The 20,539-nt window shown below is 40.6% G+C and overlaps 1 protein-coding gene across 2 annotated transcripts in view; it reads right to left on the bottom strand.

Annotated features, from left to right (window-relative positions):
- GABBR2 (gamma-aminobutyric acid type B receptor subunit 2) overlaps window positions 1–20,539 on the bottom strand; it is an 842,671-nt gene that overhangs the window by 223,465 nt on the left and 598,667 nt on the right. For both annotated transcript variants that reach the window (XM_073332465.2, XM_073332464.2), the window contains one exon: window positions 15,179–15,301. In XM_073332465.2, coding sequence (XP_073188566.1) covers window positions 15,179–15,301 — 123 coding nt within the window. The remainder of the gene's footprint in view (window positions 1–15,178; window positions 15,302–20,539) is intronic.

The following is a 20,539-nucleotide window of genomic DNA, read 5'->3' as shown; positions in this document are numbered from 1 at the left end:
ACAGATCAAAGGTTTGCCCTCATCTAGGATACTGTGTCACCCCATCTCAAAAGGGATATTGAAAAATTTGAGAAGGTTCAGAGAAAGGTGACAAGAATGATTAGAAGCATGGGGGGAAATCTCATGTGAAAAGATATTTAAAAGATTGGGATTGTTTACCTTAGAAAGGAGACAAAAAAGAGGGAGCCACGGCAAAAGTGTGCTAAATAATGAATAGTACAGAGAAGGTTTGCTTGGGACCTTCTGTTTTTCTTGTGTCATAACACAAGAACAAGGGCACACTCAATGAAACTAAAAGGTAGCAAATTCAAAACTGATAAAAAGAAATACCTTTACACATAATGCCTTATTCACCTGTAGAATTCATTGCCACAGGACATCACGGAAGCCAACCAGACAGCAAGATTCAAAGATGCACTGGATATGTACAAGGATAACATTATAAGAGTTAATGCTTTAAAAAAAGAGTTTTGAAGGGATATAAAACCTCGTTTCAGGATTTAAGCCAATCTCTAATGATTAGAGATGGAATTTTCACAGTGAGCAGATTATCTCATAGCTATCCATGGCAGAGTAACTTGCAACTTCCTTGGAAGACATCTGGTGCTGGCCACTATTGGAGATTATGGGTCTGATGCAGTATAGCAGTTCCTATGATTTAGAAAGTAGAGTCAAGCAGCTGAAGTGAACAATGGAGCCAGAACCAAAAAAGGAGTGCTCCTCAAAGCAATAAATACCAGCAAAACCCTCATTTTAACTGAGTAACTGAGAAAGGAGCCGTTCCTACTGCCATCTTGGAACGGACCCTGCCCTGTTGTTTTTTTTTATATTTGCCAATTTCATATCAGTTCCCATGGAAACAGAAACAGAACTAGCCACCAGCTGAGTCAATTTCAGCTGCTGGCTTCCAGATCTCATGTCTTCTGTTTCCCTGGAAACTGATGTCAAATCAGCAAAAATAAGGTAAAAAAGTTTCTTTTTAAAAACATATTCTCTCATTTAATACTTACTTTTACTTTGGGCCTGGTCCAGTTCCCACTGAAGCTAATGAGAGGTTTGCAACTGACTTTAATGGAAGAAGGCTTGGGCTCTTTATTTTCACCCTCCTTGGAAGGGCTGCCAGTAGCCAGCAGGCAGTAGCAGCTGAGAGTAAGAGTTCTCAGTTTCACCTGCTGGCTGGCTGACTGCCTGCTGAGATCTACAATGGCTGGTTTTGAAAGCAAGCTACAGATTTTAGAAGACATTTGGCTCCCACGGTCTGTAATATTTCAAATTGGAAGGAAAGAAATTAAATTTATTTAAAAAATAGCAGGGGAAACAGATGGGTGTAATGATATTTAGAGAACAAATTGACTAACAAGCCCTGACCTGTTGTAGGCTGAACACCCCCAGAATCTACTTCAGCCAATTACATGCTTCATTTCATAATGTACCTTTGAACTAGTTCTCTCTAATCCAGCTGTTAGCTGATTGAATAGCCCAACAAGCATAATTTAAAGTATATATATATATATATATATATATAGACACACACACAGACACACAGAGAAAGAGAGAGAGATGAATGTGATCTGATTGTCTGAAGAACGTTTTGAATCTGCATAATCCTTTCCACCTGAACACACATATCAGAATTATAAAACTGCTTCACCAATTATTACCCTAAAATACTCTCATATTTTTCAATTTATTTTTTTCATCTGCATTAATCTGTGTCAGATTATTACTATTTCTTATGGCAGTTTGTGGTGGTGGTGAAGGCCAGGTAGAAGGAATTTTTTTAATGAAATTATTCACAGATTTGAAACAGAGTAGCTCTCCACACATGCCTTCTGCCTTTTAATGAAGTCAGACTAGATGATCATAATGGCCCCCTTTAACTATCCCCTGCTGCTCCCCAAAGCTTTCAGGGCTCTCCAAAACTTGACCTATGCAAGTTCTGAAATGCTCAAACTACTGCCACTTCAAAGGTGGCATTGTAAATGTACCTCCACACATAGGAAATAGTCATGGAAGTACAAGGTCTAATTTTCTGCTGAAACATATATCCCCATGCATGCCAACTGCCATCAGTGAAACAGCAGGTGAACTCTGTGTATAATTTGATCCAAGATTTCTCATGCTCAACAAAATCTTGCTTTTTTGATCCAGCATGTGTTGCTACTTGCACACACTTTGGGCCAAATTCCGATCTCAGTTACTGACCAATATGATTTCAGTGGCACTGCAAACATTGTAAATGACTGCACAATTTGGCTCAAAGCGATTGCACAGATGTAACTAAAAGCTAGCCTAAGACTGCAGCAATTACCATTAAAAAGTCAGTTTATTCACAGGTAATATATAATTGTTTCTGAGATACACATTACTTATTCCAAGCAGAGAGAAGCATCTGTTGTATTTTAGCTACCACTGTATGATAAACCAGATACTAATAATACCTGGCAATAAATATTTAATGGCATCCATCCTATATGTAGCAGAGTAGACATGCACGGTGAGGTGGCAGTGACCTGGAAGAGGGATTTAACAGCACTACCTTTTTTGTTACAGTGAACAGTTGGGGAAAAAAGATTAGTTATAAATAGAGTTGTTTCCAAAACTTTACAGACAGTGAATTAAAAGGTGAGGAACTGCTTACTGTAGTTGTAGCTTTATTGATCTGTAATACAAGAAATTGTTCTTTTATTTACTTGAATTGTGTCAATTGTTAATGGATACCAACATCAAATAATATTTCCTCTTGGAATAAACCATTTTCTGTAATTGGGCATGTGAGATTAGTCATCCACAAAAAATTTATAGATACTGAAAAGTGTGAACAGAAAAGAAAAGAGAGAAATGAAAAAAATGAACAATAGTTTAAAGCGACTGGTTGTATGTGTTTTTCAGTCATCCAGATTTATTACTTAGCACTTTAAATTGAGAAAGACAGGATATTCATGGATCAAAAGTGAGCGGGGAGCTCATGATCATAATATCACCTACTTTTCAAAAAGGCATATTGTAAGAAAAATAAATCAATAATTTCTGGTGTCTAAACAGATCCTGGAAACTATAATAAACCAAACAGGTATATTGGCCAAGCAGAGGTAGAAGAGCTACCATGCTAATTAGAAGTAGGATGAAAAGAGAAACCCTAGAAAGAAGTAAAGAAAACTGTAGATGTGGAGATTGGGATGGTGCAAAAGTATTTAAGGAATATAATAGTGAAAGTGGCATTTTTCTCATGAATTAAAATGTCCAATTTGATGATGCAACATTGTGTCCTAAACACATATTTGAATGCCCAGTCTCAACTACACACTGTTTTATAAGGTGCATACATGTTTCCACAAAATGGTGAAGAAACAAAGAATGTTCACTGGAGGTGAAAATGGTCACATATGGAATGAATCCAGACTAAGTCATTGTTGAATCTGTGTTGAAAATGAAGGAAGGCAAATGACCACCCTCATTTCAGGTCCACTAATAGACCATTATCTGTACGTCATTAATAACCCTGTACTACTGTCTTGAGCCACTGCCTTCCAGAATTACATTCTTAGTCAAGTTCATCCACTGTGGTGGAGAAAGGTATAGAAAGTCTCTCTCCAGTATTCATTTTGTGAGCCACTAACTCAGGGATAGCCTTACATGAAGATATAGAATCAGCTGTTTGTACAAATTCTGTGTGTCTGATTCACTGAGATATTAGGAATAACAAAGATGAAAGCAGAGTCTGAATGAGCTTTCCCCTGACATCTATTGGTGAGCTGTGGAAAAAGACTTCAGGAGCTGATCTCGTTTGCATGGACACATCCACCCTGTGTAGGTACTCAGCATGATGGGATTGCTTGCCCAAATGATCACTTGTGGCTGGCGTTGGATCCCTAGTCTCCTCGTTATCAGGGCAGGAGTAATAAAGTGTTGTTATCCTTGTTGCATGAACCGAGGGCAGCAGAAACGTACCTGGCATACCCCCGATGGAAAGACTCACCCTCAACTGAACAGCACTCGCTAGGCAGGGGACATGGGTTCCAAAGCCCAATGAGTTGGGGAGGGGAGAGGAGAAAAGAAAAGAAAAGAAAAGAAAAGAAAAGAAAAGAAAAGAAAAGAAAAGAGAAGAGAAGAGGTGAGGGACCTGGACCTGGACCTGGACCTGGACGTGCTTTTTAAGGGTCCTAGACACTGTTCGGCTCTTCTTCTCCTCTCCGTAGTATAATAAAAGAGCTAATTTAGGTTCAACTGAGAGTCTTGTTACCTGCTGCAGAGCTGAAATCACTGATACCTGGGTCTAAGTATTAGACCTACTTTGGGACAGTGTCTCTATTGCAAGAAGAAAAGGAGTACTTGTGGCATAATCTTTCGTGAGCTACAGCTCGCTTCATCGGATGCACCACTGAATGCATCCGATGAAGTGAGCTGTAGCTCACGAAAGATTATGCTCAAATAAATTTGTTAGTCTCTAAGGTGCCACAAGTCCTCCTTTTCTTTTTGTGAATACAGACTAACACGGCTGCTACTCTGAAACCTGTCTATTGCAAGAGACTTCCCAGTGTGCACCAGCAGTGACGTTCCCCCACTAACAGCTGAAATCACTGACAGCTGTGTTAAGTGGGGTGCCCTGAAGACATCATGGCAAGTGGCCAGCCAGGTCGCTGGTGGAGAGGGCCGGAGCAGAGCCCCACAGATAAGTGCGGCAATTGGTCGTTGGGGTGATGAGCGAGTGCTCAAGTGGTGTAGTGTGTAAGGTGCTTCCTTACACACACCCCCCACCAACAAGGTGGGAGGTGAACTCTGCGGATGAACCTCTGAACTCTGGGGTTGCACTAGCCCAGGACAGCAACCGTGAGTGGGGTACAGAGAAGGGACAGACACATTAAAAGGGCTTTTGGATTGCTGGACTTAAGAACTTGAGGGGAAAAGGACACTGCCCAACTTACTTGGGGGTGGGTCTTTTGCTCATGGTTTATGTTTACAAACCCTAGTTGCTGTGTTTTCTCAAATGAATGCTGAATTACTTTCCTCCTTTTATTAAAAAGGTTTTGCTACATTCAGGCTCTGTGCTTGCAAGAGGGGAAGTATTGCCTCTTAGAGGCACCCAGGGGTGGTATGTAATTGTCCCAGGTCACTGGGTGGGGTCTCAAGCCGGTTTTCTGTTGTATTGTTGAAAAGGAACCCCTAGATAATGAACCCGGCCGTTGTTGCTGCTGGCGCCGCCTGGCAGCAAGGTTACAAACACATTCTGTGGAAGTGAGCAATATTAACACCTGGCTTACTGCCAGAGAACCTACTGAGGACATACTGTAAGGGATTTTCTATGCACAGAATTGCACCACTTTACCTAAGGGTACTGTTTTCAGCAGATTTGGTTAGTCAGGGTGCAAAACCCAAGATAATTTTAGTTTAAACCAGGCTTATTTTGGTGTAGTGTAAGTCAATTATGAATAGGTTTAAACTAATGTGAAATTAGTCACTGTCAAACCAAAATAAGGCTATGTATACAGTGCACACCTCTTGTGGCAGAGTGTAGGGTACACGTAGCTATATACAGCAGTAAAAAAACAGGCTGCATCCACCCTGTGGTGTGTAGCTACAGGTGTTAGTGAAAGGTGTTAGTGAAAGGTGTTAGTGAAAGGTTAGTAAGGTGGGTAGAAAGCTGGCTAGATTGTCGGGCTCAACGGGTAGTGATCAATGGCTCCCTGTCTAGTTGGCAGCCGGTATCAAGTGGAGTGCCCCAAGGGTCGGTCCTGGGGCCGGTTTTGTTCAATATCTTCATAAATGATCTGGAGGATGGTGTGGATTGCACTCTCCGCAAATTTGCGGATTATACTAAACTGGAAGGAGTGGTAGATACACTGGAGGGGAGGGATAGGATACAGAAGGACCTAGACAAATTGGAGGATTGGGCCAAAAGAAATCTGATGAGGTTCAATAAGGATAAATGCAGGGTCTTGCACTTAGGACGGAAGAACCCAATGCACAGCTACAGACTAGGGACCGAATGGCTAGGCAGCAGTTCTGCGGAAAAGGACCTAGGGGTGACAGTGGACGAGAAGCTGGATATGAGTCAGCAGTGTGCCCTTGTTGCCAAGAAGGCCAATGGCATTTTGGGATGTATAAGTAGGGGCATAGCGAGCAGATCGAGGGACGTGATCGTTCCCCTCTATTCGACATTGGTGAGGCCTCATCTGGAGTACTGTGTCCAGTTTTGGGCCCCACACTACAAGAAGGATGTGGATAAATTGGAGAGAGTCCAGCGAAGGGCAACAAAAATGATTAGGGGTCTAGAACACATGACTTATGAGGAGAGGCTGAGGGAGCTGGGATTGTTTAGCCTGCAGAAGAGAAGAATGAGGGGGGATTTGATAGCTGCTTTCAACTACCTGAAAGGGGGTTCCAAAGAGGATGGCTCTAGACTGTTCTCAATGGTAGCAGATGACAGAACGAGGAGTAATGGTCTCAAGTTGCAGTGGGGGAGGTTTAGATTGGATATTAGGAAAAACTTTTTCACTAAGAGGGTGGTGAAACACTGGAATGCGTTACCTAGGGAGGTGGTAGAATCTCCTTCCTTAGAGGTTTTTAAGGTCAGGCTTGACAAAGCCCTGGCTGGGATGATTTAACTAGGAATTGGTCCTGCTTCGAGCAGGGGGTTGGACTAGATGACCTTCAGGGGTCCCTTCCAACCCTGATATTCTATGATTCTATGATTCTATGAAAGGATTTGGAAGTAGGGAGGTGACAGGGAAAGGTTCAGCAACTGGGAACTGATGGAGATTTTCTCTGCTACTGGAGCCTTTCCCTGGCCCAGTGATAGAGTGTCACTCCCCTGTCCCTTTGATCCTTCCTAAATAGGTTATAATAATTGATTTTAACATTCACGTATTGCAAAAGATCCCCACAGATTTCAATAATATACTAGGTCAAAAAATTCAGTTCCTCAGTTCAGTAGGAAAAAAAAGTTCAGTTGTTACCCAGGCTCCTAGCACTGACATGTAGGGAACCGAAGAATTTCTTCTCTTTATGTCCTTTGGCTACTTGATTAATTTTATTCTCAACATTTCAATTTTGTGCTGAATGGTAATATCTTCCCTATTTTTACCCTCGCCTTTTGCTAGTAGTTTAATGCCTAAATACTCTAGCCAGCCTGTCCCTGAGGAAATTGATTCCTTTTCTCCTAAGATGTAAGCCATGCAAACTATACAGGCCTATATCCCCACTAAAGATGGATTAGTGTTCCACAAAGCCAAAACCCTACACGCTATGTCATTTACCTAGCCAGCATAGTGCCACAAGAAATGGTGGAAATCTAAGCAACTGATTCAAGTCTAAGTTTTGCATAAGACAAGAGGACATGGAATCACCATTGCCTTTCATCATGTTCTTAATCTGGACATTGAGAATGGTAGATGAGTTGGAGGACATGATATTGGGTGATCTAGAGTTAAGCTCTTTAGTTTATGCAGATGACATAGTACAACTGGGAGACACACTTGAATTAATGATGATACTCCTTGCTACCCTGAAAAATTGGTGCAGTTGACATGGACTTACAGCAAATGCCATGAAGACAAAGCAGTTGCATCTTGGAAAAGGGACAATAGATAAAGTGTTGAAAACAGCAGCAGTGATTCACACAAGTAATATCTTGTGTGTTTAGGAAGCTTGGTCTGTGCCTATGGTTCCATCAAAGATGAGGTTAAAAGAAACATGCTTTAGCTACAATGCTGCACAGAAATTGATGAAATTATGGACTGTTAAAAATGTTTCACTTGATACCAAAGTGAAAATGTATCAAACCAGTGTACTAATGGCACTCCTCTATGGTCTGGAAGAAGCTGCATTAAATTAAACATCAGATGCCTGGAGGCAGTAGATATGACAGTTCTTCAGAAGACAGCAGATGTAAAGTAGGATTTTAAGAGAAATGAAGAAGTTAGGAGAGTAGGATGTGAAACCAGGGTATGGGATTGGCTGCAATCAAAAAGATTACGATGGGGATACTGTAGCAAACATACAGATGACAGCATGACAAAGAAAATAACGCAAAGGCAACTAAGGCCAGTCAGACCTAGAGACCAACCACTGATCAGATGGCATGACATTATACACAAGGACATGACTATGCTGGGCTTAATGGAGGAACAAACCCTAGACAGGAATGAATGGTGACACTCTAATGCTCCTCCTGTCTGTAAAGATGCTTTGAAATGAGAAAAAAGTTTGAAGATGAAAGAATAGGTGCTGTGGGTTCTTGCCAAGACTGAACTCAGTTTTAATTGGAACTACTTACACTGCCCTTCTCACCCTGCATATTCTGAACTCTGGTCAGACATTATCTATATGACTCCAGGACTTGGCCTTTTTACTCCAAATTGTAGTTCTAAAGCTGTCTTGAAACCCTAAATTCTTTTAAATATATATTGCACGTACGTGTGTGTGTGTATGTGTATATATATATATATATATATATATGTAATGACTTACTGAACTATATTAACTATATACTTGAATTCTGAAGAAGGTCATTCTGTTTTGCAGAGGATATAGTTATTTCAAATTTGGTTTTGTTCGGATTTGGAATGAAAAAAAAATTCTCCGTGAAAGGGGATGAATCCCTGGCTTCAGGAAACTCTGTTAGTGGGCTGCCGCAGACCTGTGGATCCTGGAAGCCCTGGTACCCCTGATTTTGAAATCTCTACCTGGAAAGCTGGGAAACCAGGGGTCTCCTGTAGCCCACCAAGTTGGTTGCTGAGGAGCTGGGAGAGTGAGCTGGCAGAAAATTGTCTAAATGGAACATTTTGATTTTGACAACTTGGCAAATGCTGATGAAAAGCTACGGTGTCAGAATTTTTATGACCAGCTCTAATAAGGACCCAAAAGACTTGTATGAAGTCAGCCCTAGAGAGGAAATCATCAAGTTTTTCATTCTGGATCATTACATCTTGAAAGTCTTAGACTGCTGAGAGGTAAAGACAGTTAGTAGGGATGGATCAATAAGTAGGACAAAAGAATAATATCTGTGTTTATTTAAAATTAACTAACATTTTCAGACCACTGCTTGGTGCACTTTCATGCTAACAGATACCCCTACATTTAAAAGAAGATAAAGCCTTTTTGTGACAGTTTTACAAAGTAAAAATGAGATGTAATGGTACAAAAACTTAAGCCTAAATCTAGGCGATCCCATAAAAAAAAAAAAAAGGCAAAAGAGCTGAAAACCTAGAATTTTTAGGCTGAATTTTGTGTCTTTGTTCATACTTGTGTTTACACCTTCTTGACCACTTTGGGATAATGAGAATTATCATTGTTTCCTCCTTTATCTTCTGAATCACACTTTCTCAAAGTGAAATTGGGGCCTAAAGCACAAAGCATCCTTTTAGGCCACCAGTGAGCTAGTGTCAGTTTGCAATAGCCCTTGGCCTGCTTCTCTGGTGAAGAAGCGCTTTTCCTTTGTATTTAGAGTGGATAAAACCAGGTTCATTTGGGGGTGGGTTAACCTCCTGATATCAGGAAAACATTGATTTAAATTGTCTATTTACTGATGGCTTAGTCAGTCTGCCTTTGTGTTCACTGTGAATTACATTGATGGAGATTAGGTGAATTTCCCCCTCCCCCATGATCACATTTGCATCATTTTAACACTGAGACTTGTATTTCTTGAGCCCCGTTGTCTATTTATATATACCACAATCACTGTTACATAACTGAATCTCCTTTTTCAAGTTATCCTAGAAATCAAAGACCACCAACATAACACCCCTTACCTTTAGGGGAGGCTAATGTTCAGGATTCTGTCTCTGAACCACATGTTCCATGGGCACTGTAGGCCCTGTGTGTGTTACCCATACAGAAAGGCTAGCATCTGTGGTCAAGATTTTGGGGTCCAGACTGTAAAGGGATGCATGTAACATAAGATGGACTTCTTATTTCCACCAACAGAGAGTCTCAATAACTCAGATGTCTGAGGAAGTGAGCTGTAGCTCACGAAAGCTTATGCTCTAATAAATTGGTTAGTCTCTAAGGTGCCACAAGTACTCCTTTTCTTTTTGCGAATACAGACTAACACAGCTGTTACTCTGAAACCTGTCATTATACTAAGTTGTAGTTTTCCACAAGTAAGCCAGAGAAATTGTCAGTGACAGAGTCTGATGGCTATGTGCATATAATATTCTGTCAAGCCCACAGAAGGAAGTCTGGAGATATTGTAGTGACAGCAGAAGCTAAAATCTCCATAACCAGTTTATCTTCTTATTTAAACTACTCAGACTTTTGAGGTAAAGGAGAACTTGACTCCTGATATTTTTGTTACTGTGGAGAAGCATTAGAGCACTGAGCACCTTTCTTCTGGGGAAAAAAACTAGCCCTAGTTCTGGTAGTTACAAGATCTCCTTCAGGAGAATTTGATATTTCTCATCATCCATCAAGGCCAGAGAGAGAATAAAGAGAGGATGTGGTGGTGCCTGAAGTTCTAGAAAGTATCATATCACACAATCTTGGTTACCTACTTGTCAGAGGTCAACTGGAACCATGTATCTGAGAACTGGGATATTTTGGCCCCAGGCCTATTTCTGGGTGGAGTCAGGCATGATTCCTGTCCAATCAGTGGCTTGGACTGGAAAAGAGTAATCTGAATTGTCAGCCACCGCTATCAAGCTTTTCCCCAAGCAGGCTTTCACAGGAGAATTTTGAGGAAAGAGGATTTGTTTCGAGTAACTATCCACAGTCCAGAGTTTAAGCCACAGAGCTTGCTGTCATGAGCCTCATGGCCAGTCTCATGAAATCCATGTCTCTCTACCATGAAAACAGTAGGCAGATATTTTCTTTAGCACCAGAGTAAAATTATGATTCAGAGGATCTAGTCTAAATCATTGCATTTGGATATGGTGTCCCGGGTGAAAACTGTTACTGACAGAAAAGCTGTGAGCTCTGCTGACAAACTTTCAGTCCCCTCCTACAGGTGACCTCTGTTTTACTTTTTGCAAGGTCTCTGGGAAAGTTGGCATGGGAATGGTAAATTCTCACAGCCTTGAAAGTGAGATATTTGCCCTTGGAATTCACTCACTGATCCTCTCTTTTCTGCGATTGCAAAGGTGACCACCATCTTGCTCCCAATGGTGTCACATCTCTGAGAGAAAGCATTTCTCCTGCTTCTCTGGCTTGAGACTACCATGGTTCAAACTTAAGAGTTCCCCTTCCTCACAGAAGGAGCTAGAGCTAGTGGAAGAGGATGAGCCTTTGGAGTATTTCCTGGCTTTTTTCTTACATTATCTGCCCTTTGAGGATTTTTTGGTTCTCTTTTGTTCTGATCTGGAAACTGATCCATCATTATAGATGGTGTTTTCTGTGGGACTCAGCTCACAAAGGAAGGCTTTGACCCCTGGACCACCAGTTGTCATCCAATATGTAACTGGAGGTCAAATGCAGGGAAATATTCCGGAGGGAGCCCAAATTATTATTACTCTGTTTGCCTAATCACTGACTCTAGAATGAAAGTGGAAGGCCAGGGAGTCTGATGGACAAGACTAAGCTGTCTCTGGCATTTGCCAAATGAGAGGTGCAACCCACATGTCTCAGACTTGGAGAGGGCAGTGCTCTCTTTTCCATGAAAGCTGGCTCTCTCTTCTGTGGTTACCAGCTGAAGAAGAGAATCTCTTTCACTGGAAAGTCCAGAGGCTTGCCCTGGGTGTTTGGTCAGATAACCATTATTTAAGCCACAGCAATCTTTTAGTTATAGTTAATTCAACCATCACCTGAGCTGAGGTCTGGATAACATCACATACACAATTGGCCATGAAAGACACTACATATCCTAGGGAAAGTAATATAAAGGCCAGTTCCAAATACTCATCTTTGGCTCTTTCAATAGTACTGCTCTGCATACAAGGCTATTCGTATGGCTGTTCTGATGATTTTAAGGCAAATTAAATGCACAATGGAGATCCTGATACTCTATGCTGCTCTGGATATGCCACATCTATCCAGGAATTTCTTTAAAAAAATGTCTTTCCCAGAGAAAGGGTAAAAGATTCTCAGTGTGTTAGAAATGGGATTACTATTAGGAAAATACCAGTCATGATCTTGCAAGTTGCTTTGATGACAGTGCTCTGACAACCCCCAGAGGCTTCATTTGAGCTACACAATATGAGGTCACCTTGAAGTGGGTTTGCTAGTTTTGCCTCCAAAAAGGGCAGGCGTTCTTTTTTTAAGCTTTGTTTAGAAGAGCCTCAATTTCTTGTAGGAGCTTGCACCACCTTTGTACATCCACAAGCTCTTTAGCTCTAGAATAAGGAACCTACAAACAGTTTACAGTATTATTTCTTATATTAATGCATATAATGAAATATATAGGATACGCAACGTGTGAGTTAATGTGGAAAAGAATGTTTAGACTTCCTGATCTCTAAGTGATTGATTTCACAGCCTTAAAATTACACTAACTCTAGCCACTTCTATTTAATATGAAAGCTCCATGGGGAACTAAAAATACTCAGCAGAATGACTGATAACAGATGCACTAAAAAAAAAAAATGAATTTCTGTATGACCGCCCAAAAGTCAGGTTCTCATTAATTATTTTCTATATAATCTACTTAAGTTATTACATTTTAGTATCTTAAAATATCGAACAAACATGGAGAGAACATACTAAAGAGCAACAGTAAGGTACCACAGTTAATCAATGTCAACGTTGGTCTGTAAACAATTAGGGATATGCCTCTGTGTATGAGTACACATCCATGACCCAAACACACATACACACCCCTATTTTTAAATATGCATTTTTCAAAAGGCTGGCCCACAAATGCTTTAGGAAATAGGAACAAATCATGGAAACAATAAGTGATCAAACAGAGTTTGATTAATTGAAGGTGATACAACAGAAGAACAGGATACTGGGTCAGACCAAGGTCCATCTAGCCCAGTATCCAGTCTTCTGACAGTGCCCAATGCCAAGTGCCCCAGAGGGAATGAACAGAACAGGTAATCAAATGATCCATCCCCTGTTGCCCATTCCCAGCTTTATGCTTGAAAAAAGTAATTATCGGTCAGTCACTTTTCTGATATTTTCCTGTACTCTGCTTCTTTCAGGCAAGAGAAAGAGTGAGAGAGGCTGCAGGTGTTCGTGCTCAAGAGCCACCACCTGCTTACGTTAACTGGGACTGAATTACACAGACCGGGTTGCAGATGATTTACTAATCTTTTCCCTAGAGGGAGGAAAACTCTCTAACATCACTAATGTCTGCGAGTTATTAGTCTGCACACCTAATCCGTTACTGCCTGCTATGCTAGGACATGAACTCAGCAGAGGTCAAAAGGCACAAATACCCACTGTAAGGACATCAGTTATTCTCATTTCATAATAAAGTATGTATTTATGTGATACAAAGACTTTGTACACATGGAACTGAATGATGTATGAAACCTTGGTAGTTACACCAGCACTTACAGGTGGACTGACTGACCCACACCAATACCCTTTTCTTTGGCTAAAGTGACATTTACTTATTCTGAGCCTACTTTCTGGGGGAGAAAATCCTACTAAAACTATATTTTGTGAAATAAGCAAGACAGTGAAAAGCTTGAGTACATGTTAATTGTTTGTGAGCATTTTTCAGTAAAGTTATGCTATACCACAAGGTGAAACTATTGCTGAATGGATATATGCATTTCCAGAAGTAGCCACTACAACATGGGCACTTTTCAAACACTTAATAAAGGGCGATCCCTATCCCCCAAAAGCTCACAATCTAAGGAAGACTCCACTGCAGAAAGCAATAAGTATTATTTATATTTCCTTTAGCACAGCATTTTCCAAACATTTGAAAGCCGAGACCTCTTTCAGAAATTATTAAACCAATTGGGACCCATTTCAGTTCCAGCTTGTATTGTTCAAAGGCCTACTCATGTTAGGATCTTAATTAAATTAAATGAAATTATATTTCAAAAACATGTCCCTAAATTTATACTTTATTAACTGATTTTTTATTTTATACACACACACACACACATATACACACTTGGATGTTAAGTATTGCTCAAATACAAGTTGTTATTTAAAACTGACCTAAACATTACTTTTCATTTTTACAATATTACTCAACAGTGACACTGACCTATTGTTTCAGGCTCTCTTCAAATTCAGGCAGATATCGCCACATCAGTTAATTTCAATCACACTTTCAAGTTCTTCTCCACAACCATAACAGCTGGAGACTAACTTTAAAAAAACAAACCTCAAAACACTGAACAATTTTGCACCCTCTGGAGTGTCTCTTGGAAGGCACATTTCGCTGTTTAGGAGACACTGCTATGATATATGTTTTGAAAATGTCTTTGCCTAAAAATACCCAAATCAAATAAATCATTCCCAAAATAATCCCAAATCCTTTTCCAAAAATGCTGGTGCAATATAGAAATCATGGAATAAAAGGTTATAGTATAGAACAGAATGACAGACTTTTTGAAGATACTAAGCAGCACTGGTGATAAAATTGTTTTTCCTCACTGATGACCATAAAAATCAAGTCTGGATTAATTGACATCTCCAGTCTCCATGATGGAAGTACGTAGTATGCCATGTGAAGGTACAGGGCTGATGTGCATATAGATAGGGTATTTCATTAACTTTGTGATCATTCCTTTTACTTTCAAAATGTTCTAATTCTAGGAACAATATCACAAAGTGGTATTATGCAGTTATCTCCAGACAATCACAAATCTTCAACATGACCTTTCCAGGAATGGCATCAAAATAGGAGCAATGAGCATGGGTGTGTGGGGGCGGTGGTCTTACAAGTCAGAAAAATAGAAATGGTAATATAATTCCTGAACATCTACAATAATAATGCAGTCGAAGCAATGACCTTGCCACAGATGTCTTGAATTGTTTACTGAAATTGACTAATGGATTCTGTAATCTATTATTTATTGCAAGAGTATCTGTTATAGATTCTTATTAGAGAACTCTCCTGTGTTTACAGCATTATTGCATCTAAAAATCTTTAAAAGTGACAGATGCAGCACCTTATTTAGAACGCAGCTAGGATTTCCTCTGTAGTTTCATTTTTACTTTAACAAAAACCCTCTACTTGGCCTGTTTTAATATATCATCATGTATCCTTACCTAGGCTCAATGAAAGCTACAGAAGCAGACATGGTACTATAGATATTGATACTTAGTCTTCGTGACATACCTCCATGTTGTACTTTTCCACAGTCCTTCTCAAGGGGTCCACAACCTGCCAGCAAATCAAGATGCAAAGATCAATCAGCAGCATCCCTCCAACTATCACCATCAGCTTCTGATCCTTAATGATCTGGAAGGACAAAGAGCAGAGGAGGGCATTCCCATGAGTCAGATTCCTGTGGAGCCTTCCTCACATGCAGTGAATAAACATGCACTGTTGCTAAACAGGCTTTTTAATAATATATAGAGAATTATTTCAGAAATAGCAGGTGAAAGAAAGGTTTCAGAGTAGCAGCTGTGTTAGTCTGTATCCGCAAAAAGAAAAGGACTTGTGGCACCTTATGCTCATATAAATTTGTTAGTCTAGGGTGAAAGAAAGATACTGTAGTTTTGTCTCCTGTTTAATGTCAGTGTCTAACGATTATATAAAACATCTCAAAAGGAGATTAGTGAGGACTGGTAAATATTTATTAACAAATTCAGAATTCTGGAAAAATCTAGAAGATTCAATCTCAAAGATCAATTGCTATGTATATGCATATAGAAGTCCATTAATTATTACAGCTCTCACCATAGCAAAAGCTAGAGATACATTTTCAATTTAAGTTTGTTTGAAATCCTGTTTTCTAGTAAGGGGAATATCTATTTCCTTTTTTTACAGAAAAAAGAGGTTTTTTGCACATGTAACTCAGAACAGTTACCTTTAATATTTTGCATATGCCCAGATTTCAATAGGGAATAGTTGCTTTACTAGTTAAAATAAATCCTACACTTACAGCCTTACAGGGGTAAAGAAATGATATATAGATGCTGCTATTACATAGAAAAACCTTCAACTTTAATGTTCTTTTAATGTAAAGTCAAACACTTCAAAGTTAAGAAATGCCACAATTAAGGTTGACTCTTAATTCAGCCCCTTTGTACATATGCATGCTGATAGTGTCTTTAATTATACAACCACAGAGCATTTTTTCTACAGGGCCCCCGTTTCAGTGTTCAATGCAAAGGCCACCAGAATGGGCAAAACAATGCCTTTTCCCCAAGTCTCATTCACGGAAATGGGTGAATTGTTTTAGTGATTTTTTTAAAACAAATTCAACTTGAGAGGGACACCTAGCATGGAAAATTTCAGCCCAAATGATTACATTTTGGCAAAGTCATAAGCAATTGAAACCACAGTCTCATAATGGGAAGAGTGAGGCAACCTACCAGCCCTGTCTCTATTTTATATTGAGTTTCTATAAAGTTGCAGGAAAGGGTACATATTGTATCACTTCATTTTTTTCTTCCATTTGAAAATTAAAAGCTTTCCCCTACTTACCCTTATAGCATATATTTTTAATTTTATTTAAACTATGTAAACTTTCAGATCGTGTCTGTAATCCCTTTCCATTGAAATTTTAGGCATAAAAAGATCTCTAAATCAGTTACTCCACAAGTTACTAATTAAAAAATGTGACAATTATAACTAAAAATATAAGTATGAATGAAACACATGAAAGTGCTTCCTGATTATTTAGTGTAAACTCTCCATTCTCAGAGAAGCTACTGCAATATTGTATGCCATTCTCTACTAAGCTGCTTCCCCAATTATTTAAACTATTTGGAGTAAAAATACTAAGTTCAGCAACCATTTTCTTCCTTACTAAAGTCCATATATCTAATAATGTCATAATTAAGGGCTAGAGTATGACCCTTGCTTCCCTGAGTAAGCAGGTAGTAAGATAGTGTGGTTGGCACTGCAGGGTGGGGGTAGGGGTGAAAGCAGCTGCTGTCGCCGTGTTGCTACTCTCTCTTCTGCACAGCTGGGCAAGGAGTGGGTGGAAGAGAAGGGAAGTTGAATCAGGAAAAGAGCTAGCACTGCATACTTCCCCTGCAGACTAAAAAGGAAACAGGCACTCAACTGTGACTCTCAGTCCCAGTTTGGTTCCTGCTCTACTCTTGGCATAGCACAATTACACCCTGCCCTTTACTCATGACCAGCTGTAAGATTACACTCTAACCCAAAGGGATGTTGTGTCAGGGGGAAGTTTACCCTGTGTACAGGGACAGCCCAAAGCCTATGCATCACTTAAGTCCCACTTAAGGCCTCAAAGGAGGGCTTAGGTAAATAAGTAATGCTGTTCTTGTGCTGTCCCTGGGCACAAGGGTGAATTTCACATTGAGCTAATAGGGAGGGATAAAAATAGTCAGTAAGGGCTAGAGATACATAAAAGGACTTAAGTCCAATAGTTAGGCACCACTGAGATCCTCAAAACCCCTGGTCTGGTGTCACCTAATTCTGTAGGCACCTACACTTCCACTATTAAAGTTCCCTAGGTGCCAAAGTTTCTGCCAGTGAGCATGTGCACACACACCTCAGTTCAGGCACCTATCACACCCCTAACCCCCAGTGGGATCCTCCAACTAGGTGTTCCCTCACGCATCTCGCCTGTGGGGCATGATCCAGTAGGTTTTCTCTGAGCAAACCTAAACAGATGCAAAATGGCTAGGAGGAGGTGGTGATGGACCCCCCTCATAACTACCAGGTTCAATTAACCTGATATGGAGATCATATTTGAATTTGGGTACCCTACCTCTCATTGGAGTACCCTAACCACATGCAGAGTCACTCTAACACTCTTCCTGACCTAACACAAGAGACTGAGAGAACTCCTAGAATGCACCAAAGTCCAGGGGTTAGGGCACTCTCCTGCAAGTTGGAGACCCAAGTTTGAATCCTTCACATCAGGTGGAGGGGAAAATTGAACTTGGGTCTCTCACATGCCAGGTGGGTGCTCTAACCATTGGGATAAAAGTTAAGGGCAAAGCTATAGACAATTGAAACCAGGGTCTTATAATGGGAAGCGTTAAGCAACCTGCCAGCCCCACCTATAATGGTATTTTATATTGAGTTTCTATAAACTTGCGGGAAGAGGTGCATATTATTTCACTTCATTTTTTTCTTCCATTTGGAAATTAAAAGCTTTCCCCTACTTATCCTTATAGTATATATTTTTAATTGCATTCAAACTATGTAAACTTTCAGATATCAGGAATAAAATTATCAGTTGCTCCACAAGTTGTCACTTTTTAAAAACAGTAACTAGAAACTTCCTCCTCCTCAGTTATTGCTCAACAAAAAATGGCTTAGGCGCCTCACTCCAGGAGATGGTTCACAGCTGAGACTCCCAAGTGGCTATTGGGCCAGCAGGAGGCACTGGTCTTAGGTGCCTACATCCTGACTTGGGGTGAAGCTTAGGCCACACCCCTTCACCTTGGCATTTTCTCCAGGCTAACTTTTTAAAACAATTTTTATAACAGACAGGGCAAAAACTGCTACAACAGTCTCTTGGAGAAGAAAAATACAGTAACCGCAGTTCTTTAAGATGCGTCTCCCTATGGGTGCTTCTGCACTTATGCCCCCTGCACCTTCAATAGGAGATTTTCATAGACATGTCTCTTCAGCCTGTGCATGCATGTTACTTCACCTCATGCCCTATGTCATTGCTATATAGCACTGTGTGGGCTAACCATCCTCAGTTCCTTCTCTATTGTGAAACCTCATGACCGGAAACTCTGAAGAAGAGGGAAAGGGCGGGTACCCGTAGTAGAACACATCTCAAAGAACTGCAATTACTGCATAGAAGATGTGGTTACTCATACTTCGAGTAGTGTCCATATGGGTGCTTCACTCTAGGGGACTCCCAAGTAGTTCCCCTTTAAGAAGGTCGGGGCATTGGAGTCTACTGCAGTATGGAAGAAAGCATAGCTGAGCCAAACACACACTGTCGGAAGTAGAGTTATGAATTATTGCACAGTGCTCGGCAAATGTATGCAGAGAAACCCAAGTTGTAGCTTTACATATTTCAAATGATAGGAACGTTCTTAAGAAAAGGCTGTGGAGGTGGAAATATATCTCAGAGAGTGAGCACATGTGTCAGCAGGTGCTTTGAGATTACAAGATGGGCAGCAGTTGCTAATAGAGTCAGTTTTCCACCTAGAGAGCCTCTGTTTAGAGATTGGAGTTCCTTTTGTTCTTTCTGCAAATCAAGAAGAATCTGGAAATCTTCCTGAAAGGTTTAGTCTTATCAAGGTAGAAGGCCATGGCTCTGACATCAGCCATGCAGACCAAGGCCTCCCCCTTATCCTGGTGAGGATTATGGGCTGATTAATATGAAAATGAGAAGGTACTTTTGGCAAAAATATGGGGGGTGGTTGTAACAAAACCTTGTCTCTGAAAAATATTGGGAACAGTTAGTATGCCATAGGAGACCATATTTCCCCCACTTGTCAAGCCGATGAGGTGGCAACCAGAAATGCCATTTTCATTGATAAAAGGAGGAGTGAGCAAGCAGCCACAGGTTCAAACTGTGGTCATGTAAGGGATTTGAGAACCAAGTTAAGGTCCCAAAAGCAGAGTAAGGCGTTTAACTGGTGGAAAAAGGTTGCCCAGGCCTTTAAGGAATCTTGTTGTCACTGGGTGGGCAAATACAGAGTAACCCTCTATTGGAAAAATGGAAGGCCATGATGGCAGCCAGATGAAAAAGCGAGCTCAGCGATAACCCCAGGGTCTGTAGTATAGAATATAGGATAGTATGTCTGGCAGCAATAAGGTTGTTGCAATGTGTTTGAGATTGCACCAATGGGCAAATAGTGATAATTTTAGTAATTAAGTGCAGCATGTAGACTGTTTTCTGTTGTGCAGTAACATCCTTTTTACTTGCTGTGAACAGGCCATTTCTATGCCCATGAGCCATCAATCAGGCATACTCTGGGGTGAAGGATTCTGAGATGGGGTAAAGAATCTTCCCATTCTCCTGAGAGAGCAGATAAGGGGCAGCACGAGGAGTGATCAGGGAGAACACTGCCAGCTATATCAGGTAAGGAAACCATGTTTGTCTGGGCCATATCAAAACAATCACAATAATTCTGGCCTTGTCTTTTCTTATTTTGAGTAGGACTTTGGATATCAGACGTCAGGGGGAATGCATACAGAAGACCCGGTGTCTATTAGAGGTGAAAGGCATTCCTAAGGGACTGGTGACACAGACCAGCTCTGGAGCAAAACTGAGGACATTTCCTGATTATTGTTGTGGCAAAAAGGTCTGAGGAGTGCCTCATTGCTGGAATACATAGGGAAGTATGGTGGAATCTATCTCCCACTTGTGGTCTTGACAGAAGTGCCTGTTGAGTCTATCCATGGTCATTTCTGGAAGGTAAGCTGCTGCGATAACAATCTGATTGCATATACTTCAATTCCAAAGCTTTATAGCTTCAGCACAGAAGGAAGGGTGATCTTGCTCCCCCTTGCCAGTTTATATAAAACATGCATGACATGTCTGTTATGACCTTTATGTTTTTGCCTCTGATCAGTGGCAGACACTGG

Source organism: Lepidochelys kempii, chromosome 2 (assembly GCF_965140285.1).
Source record: "Lepidochelys kempii isolate rLepKem1 chromosome 2, rLepKem1.hap1, whole genome shotgun sequence".
Lineage (NCBI taxonomy): Eukaryota > Metazoa > Chordata > Testudines > Cheloniidae > Lepidochelys > Lepidochelys kempii.
This window is presented reverse-complemented; position numbering and strand designations above follow the sequence as displayed.